Source organism: Montipora capricornis, chromosome 8 (genome assembly GCF_036669925.1).
Source record: "Montipora capricornis isolate CH-2021 chromosome 8, ASM3666992v2, whole genome shotgun sequence".
Classification (NCBI taxonomy): Eukaryota; Metazoa; Cnidaria; class Anthozoa; order Scleractinia; family Acroporidae; genus Montipora; species Montipora capricornis.
In genome coordinates this window covers 28,080,874-28,103,373 of record NC_090890.1, presented here as the reverse complement: position 1 = coordinate 28,103,373, position 22,500 = coordinate 28,080,874, and the positions used below count along the sequence as shown (strand labels likewise).

Genomic DNA, 22,500 nt, shown 5'->3' with positions numbered 1-22,500 from the left:
GAGAACTTTGAACCAATCACTGAGTTAAGCAATGCAAAGCCAAAGGAATTCGCTAATTACTTTCGACACTCAATTGAAAACCGCTCTATACGTATAATCTATTACAAAATTCTTTTACAACATTCTCGAATATGATTGGTTCTGTGCGCGCCTGTGGTTGTCCAATTACAGGTATCCAATACCTGTAATTGGACACCTACGTCATTCGCGCGTCAATCACGTGCACTTGGATGGGGTCTTCCTTTCTGTTTTCCCACTGTTGGCAAACCAGATTGAATGTAATTTTAACTTTTTTACACAAAAGGGTGTTTTAGTTTTTAGGCTTTTTTTTTCCAATCCGACCGACCGACCGACCGACCCAATTTCAGGAAACGCATTCGACGATAAACGAAAAAAAGAAAGGGGATGGCCTTACGATTAATAGTAATAGGACTTCGAGTCGTACAATCCAGTGAGTAATCACGCTTGCCCGCTTACTCCCTGAATTGTACTCCACTCAGTTACTATTACTATTACTACTACTACATAACAAACCAATTTCATTTTCTCCAATATTATAGCGTGGTCTGCGCCATTTCGAATCTAAAACGCAAAAACTATTGTCCGCCAACGAGAAGTGCTACAACTGACACCAAAATCCTTTTGACCTCCCAAGATTTCTGTAAATTAGTTTCCAACATATGAGAGCCAGGAAATGGTTTGCAGACTGCAAGTCTTACACCGTGGCCTTTCTATGCACCAATGGCTAAACCACGGATATTTCAGTTTCAACTTCTACACATAAATTTAACAACCAACGATTTTTCTTATTCAGAATTGACACTCCAAATGATCAGTGTACTTTTTGTAAGGCAAGCCGCCCAGAATCTCTTTTACACCCTTTTGGGGAATGTCCTTTCGCTAAATCGTTCTGGAATGGAATTGGTTACTCGATGCTTCCCTAACCAAGACTTTTCGTTTCTCTCTTGCATAGCCTTCTTGAGTGATACAACAAACCTGTTATTTTATCATGCATTTTTAATCGGCAGGTATCACTCGAAAACGATGCGCAAATACTACAACAACAATACTCGAAGACAATGCGTCTTTATTACACCCCCAAGAGAACTCTTTTTCTTTTTAACTACCGGTATGTTAAATTGCTTGACTATGAAAGACGATATGCCGACAAACTGTCTTTAATAGTAAAATTCAATTTAGAATGGGTAGTTTTCATTAGGGAAAATAACCTTTCCTTTCCTTTCTCGAGTTATCCAGAAAGCAGCTATTACAATTACCATTATGAAATCAGGGCTGTTGATAAACAATCCTATTCGAGAATTTTGTAATGGTTACGACTGATAAACAAAGCACGTACAAACAAGACCATGATAGCCCACAGTTAGCATATAGCTATTCTAGGCGGAACACTTCGACTAAATTGTGCCAATATTACTGGCTCTCGCGACAAAATAAACAGAAAAACACTTGGAAATTGACAAGAATTACACAAACAAATGCCTCGTACATACGAGAGAAAGAGGTTCTAAAACTGAATAGTCTGAGACATTTTAGGTAACTTGTTAAAGAAAAGCCATATACTTTGAAAGATCAATGAAGCGCATATAGATGAAATGATATATGAAATGGATCATATATGAACTGCGGATATGAAATCAAGTGAAGCTATGATCCTCGCAGTTATGAACGCAATTTTTGCAACTGCGTAAAGAAGCCTGAAAAATTCAGGACTTAACGGGGTTTGAGTCCTGAAATTTTCAGGCTTCTTTACGCAATTGCAAAAATTGCGTTCATAACTGCGAGGATCATAGCTTCAAATGAAGCGAATATCATGCAACATTCACCTCCTCAACTTAAAGAAACTTTAGAAGCAAGTCGTTCAATTTACTTTTAAGGGTGCATTTCTAAGCTGGCGAAGTTCAAAGGGGATACCATTCCATATTTTCATACCAATACTAGACAATGAAAATAATTGTAGGTTTGTTCTAAACATTTTACGTGGAAGTTAAACGTTACAATTACGTATTAATACGAAAAGAAAATATGAGGCCGTTTAGACTTCAGTTTTCAGGACTTTAAATTATAAATATATGTGTGTATGTGCTCGTGAGTATGTATATTATGTAAGGTTTATGCAAGATAGAAGATAGTGTGAAAATAGTGTGTACTAAAGTTCCTACAAGTCATTTTGTGTAAGTTATCATGCAACTGAGAGTAATCTAAAAGAAGTATTATATGTAGTCCGTAGGTCTCATGTAGGGTTTTTGTGATGTATGTTTGTATCTAAATAAGCAAATAAGTGAAGTGTTGTATGTAAGTATTTTGTGAAAGAAAATTAAATTTAAGAAAAAAAAAAAAGAAACAAACAAGGCCAAGAATACAGAAAAAAGATCTCAAATCATTCTGTTTATCAAATAGAGGCAAAGCTACAACTTCTACAAATAACGAAAATGAGGTTATATTCCCTAGAAGTGCTGCATTTGCACTAGAAAAAACGAAAATTTTTTTAATAGTAGACCACATCTACCAGCACTGACTCAGTGTAGCTTTTTCTTAAGAAAACTTGTAAAATGAAATTTAAAAACCTAAATGGGCCAACATCACTGAAAACACCATTTACGCTAACTAGAATGTTTCACTGCACTGAAATCGACAAATGTTATTTCACATTGGTATGAAGGGATTAATTCAGAACATTTATTCTAGAAAAGAGAAAAGAGCAACTTTCGTATGACTTTCAAAAAGTGTTCGCAATTTTTTTTCACAGCCCAATGTTTGGCAAGATTAAACAAAGCTTCTCCATATTCCGGCCAAGGAAACTCCTAATATGGGCAGTAAACAGTTCGATTGCCCAATCACATTACTGCACATCAAATAACGTCAAAACGAAACGACATTGTTTACATCCGCGTTCGCCAAGCCGATGAAAACTGATTCGCGCTCGTTTGTTTTTGTTCAAAAAGCCAATTAAATGCATGTTTTGCATTTTTTTTATGTTCTGTTTTTACGTTTAGTTTTCAAGGTCATATGAAAGTCGCCCAAACAGAGAATGGTTATCTCACCTTTTTCTGTATTACAGGAACAGGTAAAGCGATCATCAAGACACCAACAATACAACCAACACTTCCTATTAGTTTACCGATAACGGTGTGCGGTACCATGTCGCCGTATCTGAAGAGAACGAACAAATTGTCAGATTACTGCCATCAGTCGATAAATCAATCAAGCAATCGATCGATCAAACTATGAATGATCCATTCAATAAGTCATTCGGACAATGAGATAGTCAATTAGTACGGCAGGCAGCAAATTAGGCCCATTTTTAGCTTCGCCCTGTTTTTTGTTTCGTGAACTCCACAGTACGTACCACGCGAAACTAACATAGAGCCTGATCGCAGGTTATATTTAATAGGTGATTTTTTATCTGGCTTTCTCTTTGTCAGTCAATTATTATTTTCAATAAATTCATCATTACTTGTAGACAGCTATTCCCTTCGGTCTGTCAGTCAGTCAGTCAATAGGATAGTACGCTCACTCTCATTGGTCCACAGATGTGTTTAGATGACAGTATGGAAACACGGCTGTGACATCACACGAAGTTTGGTTGGTTATGTATTGTCAGACGCGCGTTTTGATTGTCTGGTAGGAAATATGAGCGTGTATCAAGAAAAGCTGTTTCAATCAAGAGATTAAAAAACCAGCATTTTCCTTCATTTGTCGAATTATCTTTGAGGAAATATTTTATAAAAGCGATGGAGGACTCTTTTCCGTGTTTCCATAGCCTCATCTAAACACTCGGGGGAGTTGGGAGAATTCTCGACCGTTATGCAAACCCTCGACTGCGTATCGGGTTTGCATAATTGTCTCAATTCTCCCAACTCCCCCGAGTGTTTAGATGAGGCTATGGAAACACGAAAAACGTCCTCTATTGCTTAAATCTGTTAGTCCATTAGTCTGTCTGTCAATTTTAAAACCAATCATTATATTTTCAATGAATCATCATAATTATCATAATTCAGTGAGCTTGTCGTAATTATCATAATTCAGTCGGCTTGTCAGTTAGTCAATCGGTTCGTATTTGATAGATGATTTGTCGTCTGCCTATCAGCGTATTGGTCTGTCACTCCATTTTAGCATTAATCATATTCAATAAATCCTTCAAAACCTCATTAATAATTCTTGAGGTTAACCGCCTATCAAACATCGATAAAACGTCACGTGCACGAGTTAAAACCATAGGCAGACAACCCTAAGAATGCGAGAGCGCTTGACGTCACCTTATTTTGAGACAGTTGTAACGGCCGATTCAACTGATCGAGGAAAATATACCATAAATCGCGATGTTTCTTTTCGAAAATTCATTTTATGGACGGCCAGATAAATAAAGTTCACTCACCCACTATTTTCTGCGTTGTCCTGAGTGATTTGATGGGTTTTTGAAACGCTTCGATTTCCCCTTCAGATCCGACGCGTCGTCACATACAATTAAAAGACAAGGCTTGCAGCTTCCAAATTTTACCCACTTCCAAAGGTCGCTCGCCTCCTAGCCTTGGGTACGTAAAAAGTCGATAATTTTGCTACAATAGCATCGTGCCAAAAATCATTACATTTACACGGCTCTGCAACTTCAAAATCCTGCTCGATGTTCAAGCTTCGGTCGTTCATCGGCCGTCAAAATACACGCAAGATTTGCTCAGCCGTCGGGCTGATAAATCGGGCCAACGAATCGTACCGTGTAAACCGGCCTTAAGGGTTGTCTGCCGATAAAACACTCCTCATTAGAATTCGTTATATAAAGAATAGCAATGAGGCCCGGCTTGTTTTTCCTCAGTATGTGCTAATATCTTCCCTTCACATTTTGAACCTTTGATTGGACTCCCAAGGAACATGCTTTCTGTGAAATGTTTATGAAACCGTTAAAAAAAAGGTTGCGAACCGTGTTTGATTTTTAACAGTACATCGTACCTCAGTCAGCAGTCCCTTTGGCTTGTCAGTCAGTCAATCAGTGAGTCAGTCGATCCGTACTTAATAAATAGAGAGCTTTAGATTCTAGTACGAGAACGACTACGAGTACGAGATTTTCTCATATGAACAGTGAGCGCGCGCAAACCATCGTCATTTTGGCGGGAAAAACTTGATGCCGTCGTCATTTTAGTACGAGGTTTTGAAAAAATGTCGTCGAATCAAAACAAGTCAACAACACGGTAGCAGTTTTGGCTTTTTTTGATGAGCAAAAGGGCTCAGTTACCAGCAATAAGAATAACTGAGCAACCTATACTGCTAACAAAGAGTAAGATTAAGCGTACGGGTCATAAATTTCCTTAGTATTTTCGCAAAAAACGGGCAGTCAAAACTCGTACTCGTTCTCGTCCTCGTCGTATAATCTAAAGGTCCCTATTGATTTGTTATACATACCCAGTTGTGGTCATGGTAATGACAGAATACCACATGGTGGCTGGAATGCTTTCAAACGGGTTTGTACCGTTCGATTTGAGATAACTTGGTTGCTCCGCATAGAACAAAATGCTTGAGAATAACACCACCCCGAGCGAGAAACTAAATAGGATAAAACCCAGTTCAGAAGCTGAACGTCTAATCGCAAATAGAAGACTTCTTAACCGGGTGGAGTGTCGAGTAAACTTGAAAACCCGAAACACCCGTAATACTCTCAGCAATACTAGCGTATTGAGGCTGTCCACTGAAGTTTGGAGTAAGTGCTCCAACGTTAGCCCAACATAGTAAGGTAATATTGACAACAGGTCGATGATGCTCATGAACTCTTTCACGTATTGGCAACGACTGGGCGCGGTTATAAATCGCAGAAGATATTCAAAAGTAAATATTGCAACACAGATACTTTCAAGTACAAAATAAAGGAAAACTCTTTCGTTCATGAATGCATTGATTTCATCACACGAATCATTCTCTTTGCCCTTCTGGGACAGATTCCTTCCACAAGTGTGATGTTTACAGAGATATTTATCATCACAAGGCGGAGGCGTTGATTCGGCAACAGTGCAAACGATACTTAATGCAATCATAAGCCCCGAAAAATAGTACCACGCCCTTCCAAGAGACGTCTCGCTTGGGTTTTCGAGTGTGTTCCATATTTTTCTAAGGGGCCAGCACCTGTCATCTGCCACTAATTTCACGTGTGGATCCTCCAACTTGAAAATTTTGTCCATCCTTATTTTTTTGGGTTGTCTGTAATCGTCCCAACAGCAGTTTGAAACGGCGTTGATAGAAATACGAAAGAATGACAGCTCGTCGCGAAAATCGTCAGCGCAGTATTCATTTGAGAAGTGTAACCTTCCAAGTCTGTGAAAAAATAAGGATTTAAAAAACTCGTGTTACAACATGCTGTAACAGTCAGTTTTGCTTGAATATGTCGATGTGGTTTTCGATTCAGTGTCGTAAGGCTAAAAGGCATGATTGTAAATACGTTAGCCAATGACAACGGCTGCAGTAAATCAAATGAACCAATCAGAGCTTGAAGCACATACAAGCAGCCAATTCTAAAAGCGGGAAAATTTGCTTTTATCCATGCGCAACATTTTGAACCAATCACAAAGCCCAAAGAAATCGCGTTATGACTTTTCCACTCTCAGTTCATAAGCGCTCTACGTATAGTGGTGTGAAAACCCACAGTTACTACTATGGTTAATTAGAAAACAGGCGAAAATAGTAAAATCAGGCCTTAAGGTGATTCCTCAGAAAAAAAAAGTGGTCGAACGATTTTCTTGACACTTTCCCTGAATGTTCCCTACTAATCCCTGTTTTGAGAACTAAAATAAAAAAGTTATGTCACCATGTTTGCTTAAGAGATATAATGGGCCAATATTACCTCATTGATGTCTGTACTGATACTAATCACGCGCGTTATTACTTCGGCTCAGGGTACATTTTGCGGTAGCTAAACGAGAGGGTTTTAAAAGTAACATTTGAAAAAACAACTGATAGGTAGAAAGTTTAGAGCATATGGGACACTGTCTTTGTATAGTTCATGGAAAAATCACTCAACTTAAAACGACGTCGACTCGAAACGTTCCTCGAGTCGTTGTTTTTAAGATCATAATTTACATCCCTGAGTAAGGGGCTTTGTGTACGTTTTTAGCTACATCTTTTTTTTCCTTCCGATAAATTTTTTTAAAATTTTTTTTTGTTTTAAAGGGGATAAGTTGTACGCAAAAATTATTAAAATAAAACATATAGGTCACCGTCCTCGTTTAAGAGTAAAACACCATCGTAGCTGTCTATCTCGATTATCGTAGATCGAAACAACAAAATTCGCCATGTTCTCGGAAAGCGCGCGCTTATTCGCAAAGAATTATGGTCATTCACAACTTCTCTCACGTGTTTAGAGAACTGTTTCAGCGTGTATAATCGACTAACGCATATTTCCAATGTTACAAATTTGACCAATTTATAATTATTGACACACCGTATGCCAAGTTCGGGATGCGCAGTGCAATACTGAGGAATCACCTTAACATCCCAAAGTAAAAGCATGCCGCGCCAAACGTGACAAAGAAAAAAGAAAAAAAATCGTTATTGGCTGTAGTTGTACTTCGGATTGGCTGAAGAAGGAGCGAGAAATTTTTACGTTTAAATTAATCCTTGAAGATGACAAAATATTTACCTTAGAATCAACACGATTTGCGTTGTTTCCGCCCTCTCCAAAATCCGGCCATAAATATTCCTCTAGATTCCATACTTTTTGTTTTTATCTTAAATTAAGTCAGTGTCAAAAATAGGCTCATTGTCATAAAATGAAACTGGGTTTAAAAGAATGTGATTGACATATGTCATTGACATTAAAAGAAATGACAGGTGCTTCACGCGAAAGAGGTTGGCAATATATTGTTGTTTATAAATGAAAGAAATGTTTCTCTTGTACGATTCTATTTGATATGGAATTGTTTTCAGTCTCCCGACTTTGAGGAGCAATTGTGATCGGCTATTAAATCAACCAATCGATTGATCGATTTCTTTACCCACGTAACGTCCTAGGAGCTAAAAAGTTTTTATTCCAAAAACGCAGGTGCATCTGAAAGGTCCACTGAAGAATTAACAAAATATTAAACGTAACTAAAATTACAATCTATAACTCCATCATTATTTACATAAATAAAAAAGCAATTGTTAAATTTACAAAAAGAAGAGTTTGTCATCATATATTTAATCAGTATAATTACGAAGGTGGTTATTGAAAATTCTCTGCGCTGATTGGTTACCCTTAAGGTGACTATTACGCGATAATCATCTAAGTGTTTTTTGTCAAAACGGCCGCAAGCCGTCTTGTCGAGGTGACCATATTTTTCAAGTAATCACCTACGTAATTTCGCGTTTTTGCTTGCGTTAACTAGAAAACATGAAAAAACCTGGAATTTCAATAGAAACTGTTATATACGGCATACAGTTGAATATTTTAGTTTTAGTTTTACTATTATCTGTTTTTACGGACCAAACTAAATTCAATATTAATTGGCTTCAATATTAATTGGCTTCAATTATAATTGTGAGGCAATTTGTCTATCCCGCTCCCCCCAACTGAGAGGGAGCCTGTTTAACTGTAAAACGTTTTTTAGTCTGGTGACATTTGTATGCATTTTACATCTATATGCAATTACATTTATACTTCTTTGCCTCGATTAAAATATTTGTGTTTAACCCATGAAAGGAGTTACTTGGGGGTGTGAAATATATAGGTATTGTTGGTCGTATTTGAAGCTATTTAGCAATACCGAGTTACAGGCTTTTAAGTGACAAGCGTGATGATATTCGCTCATAAAATTACACGAGTATTTTTAAGCGTCGAGGAACAAATGTCTCGGAACACTGACAAAATAACCATAGCCTACCTGTAGTAGTTAAGTATGTGTCGAAACATCTGGGGGTCTCGGTCAAAAACATAAGTCTTCGTTCCTGGATCGTAGAACAGTTCTTTCTCCGGACTGCCAAGCAGTGTGCCGGGATGATTGTCAAAGTTATGTTCCCAAGTCTCGAATAACGTACCACCAACCTTAAAGAAAATTCGCTTGCGCGGTCGTTGAAAAGAAGTACTATCCAGTGACCAAATCGAGTCATTTCTCTCTTCTTCCTTTTTCTTGATCATATTTAAAGTGCTGGCAGAGTGAGAGAATCTTCGTGCTCCTGAACATCAACCTGTGGGATGAACAGATGTCAACCACCAATTTATAATGGCTTTGTTGACTCCAGCCGGCTTGTTTTTATTTCAACGAATGTTTAAAGCCATACTTAGCTTTCCGTTAATTTGCAATTTACGACACATATCAATTATTCAAGTCACGGACCGCCCTAACAGTTCCGACATGCAGATCCAGCGATGTTATCGCTCATGGCATTGATATATTTTCCGTCTGAATTTAGCTTTATGGCCTCCAACCTGCTTTTTGTCTCCTGATTTCTCAGCTACTTAACAGATTATCTTAGCAGTTTGAGGTTGTAGATGATATTCCATGCCTATAAAAGTTATAAACAACATATAATTCGTTCGAGAATAATCGACAGGATTTCAAACACGTTTTTAAGATTATAGTATAAGGTAAATAATATTTGCTGTCTTAAAAAGTAACATCATAACTCTAAAGGGTTGACTTTGGCAGAGAAAGCTAGAGTTGCTCTGAACTACAGAAAATACAAGTAGACTGAAATTTTAAACAAAATCGAATGCAGAGGAAATGATTCGGTCGCTTTGGTCTCAAAACATAAACGAAACTGGCCACCAAATCGTACCGAATCTCAGCTGGAAGCTTTTTACAACTTCCCTTGTCGGGTCCTCTTCCCCATTTGAAGCTTGGTTAAACTTAACTGCTTTAAGGGGAACTGGTAACAGTGCCATCTGTTAAAATGTATTCATAAAGAGAACAATTATTAATACTTCCGCAACATCTGCCAATTTTAAAACGTTTGCAGTCGTGTTTTAAAAATGGGACGGCAATCGCTATACAGTAAGATGATTTATTGAAGGTAACGTAACATTACAAAAATAAGTAAAATGTCTGTTGGATGCATGTTTTAATTCTCGTTTTTCGTGACTTCGGTACTTTGCAAATGTATTCATGTTTACGTGCAATAAATTACCGCACCACACAGCGGCACCAACCAACATAATAGTCATTTAGTAGTTGATGAAGAGTTTGCGGCTTCTATCAAACAAGGGGACTGCAAAATCGCTTATAGTTTGAGCCTTAAATATTTATTCCTGCTCTTTCGTAACCTTAAAGGTAGCTCCCCAGGAAATTTTCTTTATAATTATCGAATACGGAATTTGAAATGATAACTAGTAAGCACGTTTCCCAGTTCATCAGTGAAGATCAAGATAAAATAATGCATTGGATTGGTTAATAATAAGCTAGAAATTTTCAAATAGAAATAACCCAGCATGCTTGGTGTTATTCTCAAGCTACTGTAGGCATGATAGGTGGTTTTCACGTGACGTCATAGCCGTGACGTCATGTTGGTGGACGAAACTTGTTTCCATATCTCGAAGTGGCCTTGGACGTGAGGGGCCTGGGGTGGCGGTAGGGGGTAGGTGATCTGGTGACGTAGCTCGGAGGACTGGGGAGAAAAAATTTAACGCCGTATCCCACAACCGCGCACGGCCTTATTTTCGAATTTAATATGGCAGAAGCGAGGTTACATCTCGTCGGGTCTACTTGAATATTCATTCAGTAACAGGAAATGTGGTAGACACGGAATGATGTGTTGCATTGACTTTCGGCGATGAAAATACTGCGGGGAGTTTGGAAACAACACCTAAGGCCGCGCGCGGTTGTGGGATACGGCGTCACCAGATCACCTGGAAACCTTCACAAAAATGTTAACCTTAGGCCTAAACAATATGCTTTAGATAATGTTTAGGCCTAAGGTTAGCATTTTTGTATGGGTTTGGGTTGTTCCAGGCCCCTCACGTCCAAGGGCACTTTTAGATATGGAAACAAGTCTTTACCGAAAACAAAAGATCTCTCATTAGCTGTTTTTGTTCGTCCACCAGCAATTGTGCATTACATCACTGTTATCTGCGTGTCTCTAGAGTTCGGTTGCAACCACCTATAAAGCTAGCCGAATACAAGCAAAGAGGTTAGAGGTTGTCAACCCAATGCAAACAATCTTCGTATAAAGCTTTCAAAGATGTAATATTGTCAATGTAAGTAGATACAGTTGGATTTTTCTAAAATGATCATCTTTTTAAAGTGCAGTTCCTGCCAAATGTATGCTTTGTTGCTATTGACGTTATTATAAAATAGTGTGGTATTCTAAAGCCCGCTTTAGCACACTACAAGCACAAAAAATCTGACACAGCGCTCCAAAATTTCGATCCCGTTATGTTTTTCCGGGCCGGCAATGTAGATTTTTAAGTTGCAATTGAGTAAAAAGAACAAATAGGCGGAATATTAGGCACGTCTCCCAGGAATTATAGGGCCGGTGCTGAGCACATCTCAGGGGCTGTGCTCGGCACTACAAATGTTGGTACCGTACCGCTAATTTGGCGTGCCGTGCTAAGTTTTGTGCTTGTGTAAAAGGCTTTTAATTAGGTTCGACTACAAACTGAGTTGTTCTGCAGTGCGGTGTCGTGTAGTAAGACAATTGCGTTGTTGATGTGAAGAGACGTCCTTAAGTATGTGAGTTGTTTGTCCTGTTGGATCTTTTACCTTTATTAACTCAGTTGTTAACTGAAATTCAGCCAGAGTATGTTCTTCAAATTGTCTGATTGGATTATCGCGTTGCTTGCACCTGTCTGTTTTGCTAAACAGAAATCCTTTGTGTATTTTTTAATTCTTTGAAAGGGAGATTAAAATTAAAATTCCGCCTGGCTAATATAGATGGTTTGTAGCTAATCTCTGAAGATACAGATAACAATGTTACAATGTAGAATTGCTGGCGGACGAACAAAAGGAGCCAATGAGAGATCTTTTGTTTTCGTCCTCCAACATGCCGGCGATGGCGTGACGTGAAAACCTTGACATATTCAAATGTCGTAATCTCGATCACGTGTTGTTTATGTCGTACGCACGCGAATTCGTTCGCTTGTAGCTGCGTAAACGCTCCTATAGCTTTTACAGCTTCGGCGAAGTGAAACGCAATCTACAGGAAAAAAGAATTAAGCTGAAGCGAAGACATAGTAATTACATTAGAGACTTTTGTTTTTTTTTTGAAATCATTAGCATAGGGTGAGGTTCCAAGGGTATTTCTTGCAGGCGGTAAAACAAAAAAAAACTACAGTAGATATTTTAAAAAGTCCTCTTGCCAATAGAGGATTGAACGCAGCTGCCTTCTTCCAAGGCACTGAACTTTTTCCTACGTGCTTTTTCCTACATATTAAGAATAACTCATTTAGTATACACCACGTAAATGAATAGTGCTTTCCGAGCATTCTCATTGGGTAGCTTGGCTCGGAGGTGAATAGCAAAGGATATCCGGAGTTTGAGAAGCCAGTCAGCTCATGCACGCGTTCAACGCTATCCACCTTTTTAGCATATGGTAATAAATACTATCCACTTCCACTTCTGTGAATAATAATAGTAATGCTAGGTATCCGTTTCGTTTTCTGACGTAGATATATAGTTGCACGTAGCATCCGAAGCAAAAGTCAGGCCAGGTGTTACAAAGAGCTCAAGACCAACGACACGTCGAAGATAGCCCACACGTATTGTGGTAAGTAGGTGGTTTACACCTTATATTGTCACCTTTATGTTGAATGACACAAACTGACACAGCAAATCTCACACAAGCTCGTTTTCTTCATCACCCAGCATTTGCGCATTTCACCATTACCGCCTACAAAAGAAGCCTAAAGATGTTTTCTTTTTCACGTTGTTGGAAGGAAACGGTATAATCGATTTAACTGAAAAATAATATATTTACATTACGAAAATCAACTGACTATTAAGCTGGTAAATTCCAGCTTGAAGATCGCTTCCGTTGCTGTAGTTACATAATCTGCTAAAGAATCGGAATTGATCTTATTTTCTAGCCTACAAAACCAACTGCTGGCAAAGAGGGCTTTCCGATCCACTCATATACTACAAGAGTTTTCAAAATAGAAGTGTAGAAACTAATTTATTTTATAAGAAAGAAAATTCCCATTAATACTTCTTTGAAGATTTGGGTATAGTTTTCGTGCACAGTGTATATGTGAAAAAAATCCTTACTTTGTTTAATTGATGGCCGAACTTTTCTTAAATTATCATAAACTAAAGGAATATTGCTAATCAAGGAAAACGAATGAAAAACCGAAAGATATCTATAAGCGATCGTGAAAAAATTACCCGGAAAGTGAGGCTAATTGCTTATTTGCCAAAAATAGAGGTCTTATTGGTTTAATCAATTTCATAGTTGTGCTCTGAATTTCCGGCAATTTATAGTTCGCAAAATGGAGCTCAGAAAGCCAAAAGTTTACTTTGCAATTGGTCAGTCGACTTCGTGAACAAGACTATGTTTAATAAACTGTAGCCACGAAACGGCAATTAGTCTTACTTGCCTCGCAGGTATTACGCACAATTATTGCATGGAATGACAAACAAAATTATGCATATGCATTGTGTCTGCTTCACAAAGATATTCCGAAGAAAATTGCCTGCTTTCAAATACTTTTTCTTGCGAAAAAAACGAAAGGTTTATGCACAGCTTTGTTGAAACATGAAAATGAGGTACAAAAAAACGAAGAAGTCCACAAAATGACTCGTGAGTTGATATGAAAGCGAATACTGCGGAATTTACCTTTCTGGTTTCGAGCAGCCGCGACACAAATATAAAAATAGGTTTCTTCAGGCAGCGGCTGTCATATTTGGTCCAGAGGTGTTATGAAGGTCAGTTCGAACGTTAACTGAGAATAAAGCTTTTGAAATCACTCGTGGAAAAAATTGGTCATGATTCTTGTCGTCAGAAATGTCTTGTTGAATATGCAATCTTCATGATACCGTAGGGAAAAAAACACCAGACTTTCATCACGTACGGACTAATTTGATTGGTTAAGACGATTTCGATCGATTCATGTGGATTGCTGTTGTGAACCAGAACGCGTCAGGTTTACTAAAAAAATGACAAACACAATGAAAGGAATTGATGTAAAAGTTTTTTTCAAAACAATAATATTTGATAGGCACTCTCGTTAGTTATTATGGCTATTTTCATTGATTTGAGCGAAATGTGTATGTAATAATTTTGGTTAGTATTTCAAATCCTAAATCTTAGTGAGAAGAAATTAATATTGGTAATAAAAAACAAAACTCATATCGATATCAGAAGCGAATTAACTTTCGAGTAATAAAGAAATGTTTTCTTTCATCAATAAAAAAACGTAATCGTCCTATGTCTTTCTTATCAGTTTTAATTAGTTGCAAAAAAAAAACCTATTTCTTCTCTCGGTTTTGTCAGCTACAATAAAAACAATACCATTAAATTATTTGATAAGAGCTGCCCAAAATGTCCGTGAAGGTTAGAAACTTAATGAGCTATGCTGAGAAGTTTTTATCGTGGCCGGTATGGAAACAAAACGCCTGCAAACTTAATAAGTTGCAGACAAACTCAATAGAGAACAAGCAGACGCAAAGTTAATTAATGGCACCCGAAGTTTATTGAGAGGCGTGTCAGAAATAGAGTTGACATACATTAGCATAAATTACGTATTACGTGTGGCGGGAAGAAGGTCACCGGAAAAAGAAGGACTTTCTAGCCTGAGTGTTAATCGATCGTCGGATTAACCTGCGATAAGGCGTACTTTTCTTTAGGACGCGACAAGGTACGCCTGATACAATTTCTTATCGAGTCGACTGCCGCCCACCTGTCAAAATTGATCTCATCTTGCGTATGCTGTGTCATGCTGTAAGTGTGAGCCAATCAAAAATTTCACCGGAAATTACCTGCACGTTGCGGTTCAAGGAAAGACGACGAAAACAAAATAGGACTCTAGCTGGAATGTGTGCGAAGTCAGGCTTTATCCCTACAATCAAAGCTACTAGTATTTCAGCAAATACCTCTTGACATTTGTTGCAGTTTTCATGTTTAATTAAGGACTGTGCCTACTATTGTTATCGCACATACGTTCTGCGCATCTCAAGATACTCGGATTTCCTATCGGTGATGCTTCCTAATACAGGAATATTTTTTGCGCGGTTTAAAATTATGCAGAGAAAGTAGATCTTAGTAAGTACTATTGGTGTCCAAAAAGAAAATTGGGGGCATTTCATAGATAATTAAGCTTCAATTTGAGAAAGAACGCCATACATGGCTCTGTATTTTAAAGCTTTTTACAAATATTGTTCTTGAATTATCTTTGAAAAATGCGTGGTTACCCCTAATTGTCTTTTTCGATTTTAATAACACTTGTTAAGATCTACATTTCCCGCATAATCATAAACCTGATAAACCGGGGCAAAAATACCTTTGAATTAGTCGGTACCGTCGTTAAACCATCAAGGAACAAAGAATTTCGAGATAAAATCACAGAAAAAGCCGAATCCTTCATGTTATCATGCGCAATAACAGTACAATAAACTGTATTTAAACTCGAATATTTAAGTCAAAGATGCCAATAAAAGATGCAAATTTCTCCGAGGAAAATAGATTTTAAGAAATTATAGTTTTTCAGGAGCAGCTACGCAGCTACTATTTTGTAAGTGTCACTTAAAGCCATTGTTCAGCGCTTCCGTAAACATTGTCTAATTTCTTTGCCAAGCTCGGCTGATTCCACGATTGTGGCAGCACTAAGTCCGATTCGGCTCTTTTTTGATTCACAACTTATTGCTTCCGAATATATTCCAAAGGACTTTCCACAACTTCAAACATTTTCGAGTCGGTGGAAGTGGAACGATGCATTTTTTCTAGAATGTTCGGGACTTTAAATCCCGTAGGAAGTACAACTGCAATGTCTTCTTTCAGACAAACCATTCTTTGGATGCATTCTCTCTGCTCTTCCTTTAAATATTTTTGAAAAAAATCTGAAGTCGAAGCAACAGCAGCTGTAAACAGATCATAAACATCTCTCGGTGGCTACATTATGATCAGATGTTAACTGATTTTACTTTAGTATGATTTGCATTTCTGTAACCAATCGGAGCGAGGCTCCAAGAGCTCTTTTGTTTCTCGGCCAATCAGACAAAAAAGCCAAATTTTGGCTTTTTCACATGCGATCCGTGCAGGAAATGTATCATGCCCTTCGTCTCCAGGATGATAAGTAGGGAGGGAGGTCATGATTGCAGGTTTTCGCCGGATCGCTTCGAGTGTTCAGTTTTCAGAGTATTGAGTATTAGATTTCAACCATGCTTAAGGCCTGAAACCGTCGAGTGAAGTGGTAATTCGTATGGAATATTGTAAAGAGATCATTAACCAGGAAATGGATTAAATACACATATAACGAAAACATTACAAGGCGTACAAACGTTTTAAAGTTTGTTTGTATGGAAGTTTTAAAAAACTGGCATACAAATTATTAATAGGGAATTTAAGAAACGACGACGGCTACGACTACGACAACGCCACAAAGCAATAATATCATTGGTTAAAAGAGCATAAATAATCGTGCTGCACGTGCAGCACGGATTTTAGCAAGTATCTTAGCAGTCCTCTGCATAACGACGACGTGAAATCACCAAATTTGAAGGTTTGACGACAACGTGAGCATGCAACAGAGAATCTTTCATTCTCTATTTTAACTCTGAAAACGCTCGTACCAATTCATTTTTAGGATACTTTGCCCACATTGTAGGACGTGAAAGAGACTGAATAATCGCGAAAGACTTATGATAAAGGAGAGTTATATTTTGAGGTGACGTTTTCGTCGACCGTCGCCGTTGTCGATCTTAAATTCCCTAATGGCGAACACGGATACACGGACATAAAAAAGAAATACAAATTTTATAATTGACAGAGCTTACAAACTTAAAGGAATGCTACCAAACACAATAAACTGCTCGAAAACGTAATAAAATGACATACTTTAATAAAATTGAAACAAATACATGTATAATAAAATTGTTTCTCACTTAACAATATAAACAAGTTACAAACTTTATTAGGGCTGTAACCATTTTAAAAAGTTTTTAAGCTGTTCATATTGTTAAGTGAGAAACATTTTTGTTATATTTGTCTCAATTTTATTTAAGTATCAGCCATTTTTATTAAGTGAACGAGGAGCTTATTGTGTTTGACAGCATTCCGCTGAGTTTGAAAGCTGTGCCTTTTACAAAATTTGAATGCATGTCATTAAGTTTGCACACGTTTTGCGTCTTACATGTACATACTAGAGAGCTTTAGACATGTTCAGATCTCTAGGACGAGAACGACTACGACTACGAGATTTTATTATAGAACAATAGTAAGTGCGCGCAAACCAGCGTCATTTTGGCGGGAAAAACGTGATACGGTCGTCATTTTAGTACGAGGTTTTGCAAAAATGTTGTCGTGTCACAACAAGTCAACAACACGGTTGCAGTTTTGGCATTTTTCGATTAGCAAAAAGGCTCAGTTACCAGCGGTAAGAATAACTGAGCAACCTACACTGCTGACAAAGAGTAAGATTAATCGTCCGGGTTATAAATCTTCTATGTATTTTCGGTAAAAAAACTTTCTTAAATTTGAAACGGACAGTCAAATTTCGTACTCGTTCTCGTCCTCGTCGTAGAATCTAAAGCTCTCTAATATGTCCATGCCGGCCACGGGACAATTCAGCTGATCACGTGACTTGGCAATCCAAGGTTTTTTCCCACTTATTGTTCAGTTGCGCATGCGTACTGAACATCATGCAATCATTTTGTCACGTAGAGATTCTATATTTCTGTGGCACAATTATATAAGAATTCCCTGGAAGATTGGTATGGTTGGCCCGGAGCTGTGCGGAAGACATTCTCATCAAGCGAGAGGCGCGATCCATTTGGGCAAAACTTCCGAAATTTTCGGTCTAGAATCAAATGGTACAGTCCTTTCCGAAACGTTCATTTCAAAAATTTTTTTTCCATTTTTCCGAAATATCGGAAATTCCGCAAAATTTCTTGGGGCGCGATCCATTTGGGATATTTCAGTCTAGAATTAAATGGAACCGAGTAATTTTCGAATCGTTCATTTCGAGAATTTTGGGTAACCTCCCGAAGTTGACCATTTTTTCCGAAATGTCGGAATTACCGAGAATTTTCCGTTCCCTTTGACGGCTGGAAATTTCGGAAATTCGAACCGGTATTTTTGTCCAAACGGATGGCACCCGAGGTGCCCTTGCAGGAGTCGTAGCCACGGTCTTCTGATTACTAGTTTGGATGCTTTACCACTGAGCTGTAAGAGAGTCTCGGTAGCAAGCTATAGGCCATTAAACTTGTCTCAAGCGACAATCGGCCATTTCCGAGTTCTTGCCAGCCTCATCTTCAAAGCGAGTCTAAGTGCGAAGTTTTTGTTATGAAAATAGGTTTTCATTCATATGTAAAGTATAACTAATTACCATCACAAAAACTTTGCACTTAGACTCGCTTTGACGAGGAGGCAGACTTGAACTCGGAAATGGCCTATTGTGCTGCTCCACTGCTAGGACTAAAATAATCATCGCGTGACATTTTCGCAACGTAGTGAGCTACTGATCTCGGAAGTAAAAGATTTTCCAAATACACCGATCAGCTGGACGAAGTTTGCTAGCTGTGAAACTTTTGAGGCCTCAAAAATTGTTGCAAACGGAAGGAGAAACTCGTTCCCAGGGGACTTTCTCCACGCGTCCCCAACTATGAAGGGACTTCGGAAAAACGTTCCTTACCGTTATTTAACTTTAAACCCAACTTTTCGGAAGTTTGGCGTAAACGCTTACTTCTCCGTGATCTATCTAAACGAATCATCATGTATTTTCAGAGAAAACCATTGTATTGCCAAAGTGATGACCTATAGACCGAATGCATAAATGGAGGCCAAAAATGTATTCTTTTGTTTATGTGCTAATTAGACTCATTAGCCTCGCTTTCAAGCAACATTCCTTTTGTATTTTGTACATGGAAACGAGGCTAGTGAGTTAATTAGCACATAAACAAAAGAATACATTTTTGGCCGCCATTTATGCATTCGATCTATGTTTCAAGCAATTATTGGACAATTAAGAAATTGCAGACTACCCAGCCAGTTATTTGCGTATGAATGGTGTGTATTGTTATATGCCTCGTTCTTCAAATGATGCCGATACAAGATTGCACATTGCATTGTGTAATACGGTTTTGATTTCTTGTGATCGATTGTGCTCATTACCCATGCGAACGTCCTTGGTAACGCACTTCCGCTTCTGTTTCATCCAAAAATATCTAATTGAACTTCACTTTTCCCAAGGGCCGAATCGGAAGCTCTCGTTTTCTCTTGACATTACGAAAACCCGAAAACATCTGTGCACAATCGCATTGTTGGTTTGCTGACTTATGGCTTTCCGCATGAATGCATGCATGAAAACCGTAGTTTGTTAAAATCTAGTATTTCGCTCCTGGAAAGCTGAACGCACTTAACCATTGAATAAGATAGAGAAAAAAAATTAGATGGCAAATAAATTGGGTCCGTCGTTCCGGAACTAGGGGAAGTTTAACACTTTTCTTTTTTACATCGCATGGGCATTTTCCATCAATCCAACGCAAAGTATAATTCATACTTAGCAAAGGTAACAACGACTTGGTGAAAACTCTCCGATTACAAATTTGCGCAGTTATCTATCTCCACCGAACAGTGGCTGAAATTGCTCGGAAAAACAATTATGAACAGGTTAGATTTGATTTCTACCCACAAACACTTAGAATCCTATTTGTTGATATCTATAATATCTATATTGGGGATATCAATGCTCTGCATTAGAAAACTTAATTTGACAGCAACTCTCAATTAAAAAAAACAACAACTAAACCCTGCATCGAAAAACAAAAGTTACTGTGGACATGTAATTCTGTATGGTTTGAATAGTAAACTAACCAATCTCCTTACAAGGAGAAAAAAGAAAGCGGTCGCAAGAAATCCCGTGTTTGAGTCGTCACGTGACCACGACTCCGCCAAATGACAATTCCGTTCAACGAATCAAAACGTCTGGCAAACTGGCCAATTTTAATGAACAGAAGAGGACTAAAACGAAATGGGGTAAAAGCCATGAGATTTTGCGGTATTGCGCAAACAAAGCTCATTCGTAAATTCTGAAAAAAACTTGCTTGTAAAATACCGACTGGATCGAATATTAATGTAAACAAAAAAAATTAGTTTTGATAATGTGGGTTTTTGGCAAAGTATTTTATTTATTTATTGTTTCTCTCTTTATTTACCTGACAATTCATTGCATTATACCTTGAAGTACTGGAATAATACGAATCTGATTCCGTAAACATATCATGGAAATATGTTATTTTTGCGACTTGTTGAAGCAAAACCTAACACGGTCTTAGATCTAATGCAAAGCAACTCACTAAATTCAATAACATTCAACAAAGAGAAAAATACAATAAAAGCGATCAACTACACGTTTTTTAGGTACAATGTTTTTCTTGTGTTTCACAACAATTTGATTCAGTTTCCAGCTGCATGATGAAATAATATCTTATCTTTAATGTCGCTTTTTTAGATCAATTTGATGTCTAGATCTGGCACAACACCGTGCACGCAGGTGATCCTATTATCACATTCTCTATATCTGGCAAACTTTGTGTTTAGAGGCGTTCGTTTTACTCTTAATTGGGGTTGGAAAAGCTACTCAACAAAGTTAACTAAAAGGATAGCACGTTCTCTGACTAATAGTGACAAAATAGAAGGAAAGACAAACCTCGAGTCGAAGATTGGGTCGTGAGATCAGGTAAGACTTCAGTTTCTCTGGGAAAGAGCCATCAGATATTTTAGATAGTTAACTCGACTCGTCAGCTGAAACCTGTCTCTTTAAATATCGTTGAGGACAGGAGCATAATTTGGACTTGAAGCTGTTAAAAAGAAAGCTTATGTTTTTCGGTGGTTTCAATTATATAAACTTCGTTAGCAACAAGGAAGTTGTAACTATTGGGGAGAAAACCACCGGTTCTCTGTGGAAATACCGCAGATTTACATATTAAGACGGTAAGAAGGACAGGATATATTTTGTTGTGCATTTCTTCTGTTCTTTTCTTTTAAATTGTACCGTCGCTCCTATCTTGTACCCAAAGGGTCCAGGGAGAGTGGTTGGCGCTCGCTTAGTGAAATGAACTTTGCGTGCGAAATCAGCTTAAAAGTGCTTGAAATAAATTGACTACGCGTGCTGTCTTGGTGCAGCAAGCGGTATCAAGGCGAAATGTTTGATATTATTGTATTATGCATGGTTTATAGTCCACTTCTCTTTCGTAGTTTGAATGGAAATATTGCTGCTTTTGTTTACCTTCTTTCTTGCTTTAATAAAATTGTATTCTTTGTATTTACTGATCCTGGCTTTGCTTTGTAAACATTGATGGTACTCCTCATGAAAAATGTAACGATTTCAAATGCACTGTTTTTGTTTCGGTTTAGTAACGGAGCAATAATTTAGGAACAACCATAATTTCAAGCTACATTCTAGCAATTGTTGTATAGGAGACATAAGTAAATTTCCCGCTCGCTTTTATTTACCACAAGTGAATCCGAAATACTTACAAAATTCGAGTGCTCCTTCACAGATTCGAACTTATGAACACCTGCAATCTTGGACAAAACTCTTGGGAAAAATTCTATTTTAAGCATCATTTGGCACCCACTGACAAAATATATAACTTCTTCCCCCCTTCCTATATTAATGTTGATAATGTGATGCAAAATACTGTGCAAGCCTTTGGAGGGGGAAAAGTAAGAAGAATTTAATCTTTATTAGACAGACAATTAGAGCGTCACATTTTCCCAACGAGTTTTGTCCATGATTGTGGCTCGGGTTGTTCGAAGACTGGATAAAAGGGGAATCGAAGGTGCCGTGCCACTCAGTTAATTAAACTTGGTTCAGATCACATGCGTCCTGCACGCTGCTTCGACGGAAAGAACTTGCAAATGAATTACGGTATGCAGTGGAACAGTATGCAGTGCTCGTTTTAATCTAAACATTTTGCTAGAACACTTTATTGTGCTATTGGTCTTCCAAATTATTTGCCGTGACCTGCGATTGGAAAATTTCAAAACATTTGAAGCTCCACTTGCTCATTTCATAAGCAGTGTGTAATGCATTAACAATATGGACGACGTATATGTCACCTGAGACTAGTATAATGAACTCGCACGTTCGTTTTTTTTTCCGAAATCAGTACCATTTGAAAATTCAATACTTTAAGGTAATCCCTGAGTAAGTTGGTGTCAAATGTGGTAAACCAAACGATGAGCTCCCAGTAGAAGGATCCAAAAAGGATACAGTGCTTCAATGTGAATTTGTAGATAAGTGTGTATTTACAGGTAAAAAGGTAAAAAGATAAAAAAGCTAAAAATCCTTTTTTTATCTTTTTACCTTTTTACCTGTAAATAAGTCGAGTTCCACGTCTGAAGAAGGCCGAAGGCCGAAACGTCCATATTAAA

General features: G+C 37.9%; 3 protein-coding genes across 13 annotated transcripts in view; 2 read left to right on the top strand and 1 right to left on the bottom strand.

The window, feature by feature from the left end:
- LOC138060786 (forkhead box protein N3-like) overlaps nt 1–22,500 on the top strand; it is a 234,556-nt gene that overhangs the window by 29,282 nt on the left and 182,774 nt on the right. The window lies entirely within an intron of this gene.
- Nucleotides 1–22,500, bottom strand: part of LOC138059016 (potassium voltage-gated channel protein Shal-like) — a 50,197-nt gene that overhangs the window by 1,036 nt on the left and 26,661 nt on the right. For 5 of the 8 annotated variants that reach the window (XM_068904500.1, XM_068904498.1, XM_068904501.1 and 2 more), the window contains 3 exons: nt 8,862–9,165; nt 5,416–6,318; nt 3,063–3,171 (listed from right to left, as the gene is read on the bottom strand). In XM_068904500.1, the coding sequence (XP_068760601.1) occupies nt 3,063–3,171; nt 5,416–6,318; nt 8,862–9,115 (1,266 nt within the window). In that variant the 5' untranslated portion in view covers nt 9,116–9,165. Of the gene's footprint in view, nt 1–3,062; nt 3,172–5,415; nt 6,319–8,861; nt 9,166–9,756; nt 9,863–13,743; nt 13,964–20,770; nt 20,922–22,500 lie in introns of those variants that run through there. The other 3 variants (XM_068904502.1, XM_068904504.1, XM_068904503.1) reach the window with 3 other exon arrangements.
- LOC138059018 (beta-4C adrenergic receptor-like) overlaps nt 1–22,500 on the top strand; it is a 38,839-nt gene that overhangs the window by 5,132 nt on the left and 11,207 nt on the right. The window contains exons 1-3 of one of the 4 annotated variants that reach the window (XM_068904511.1): nt 11,015–11,170; nt 12,581–12,678; nt 20,573–20,800. The gene's annotated coding sequence lies outside the window, so the exon portion shown is untranslated. Of the gene's footprint in view, nt 1–11,014; nt 11,171–12,580; nt 12,679–20,572; nt 20,801–22,500 lie in introns of those variants that run through there. The other 3 variants (XM_068904509.1, XM_068904510.1, XM_068904508.1) reach the window with 3 other exon arrangements.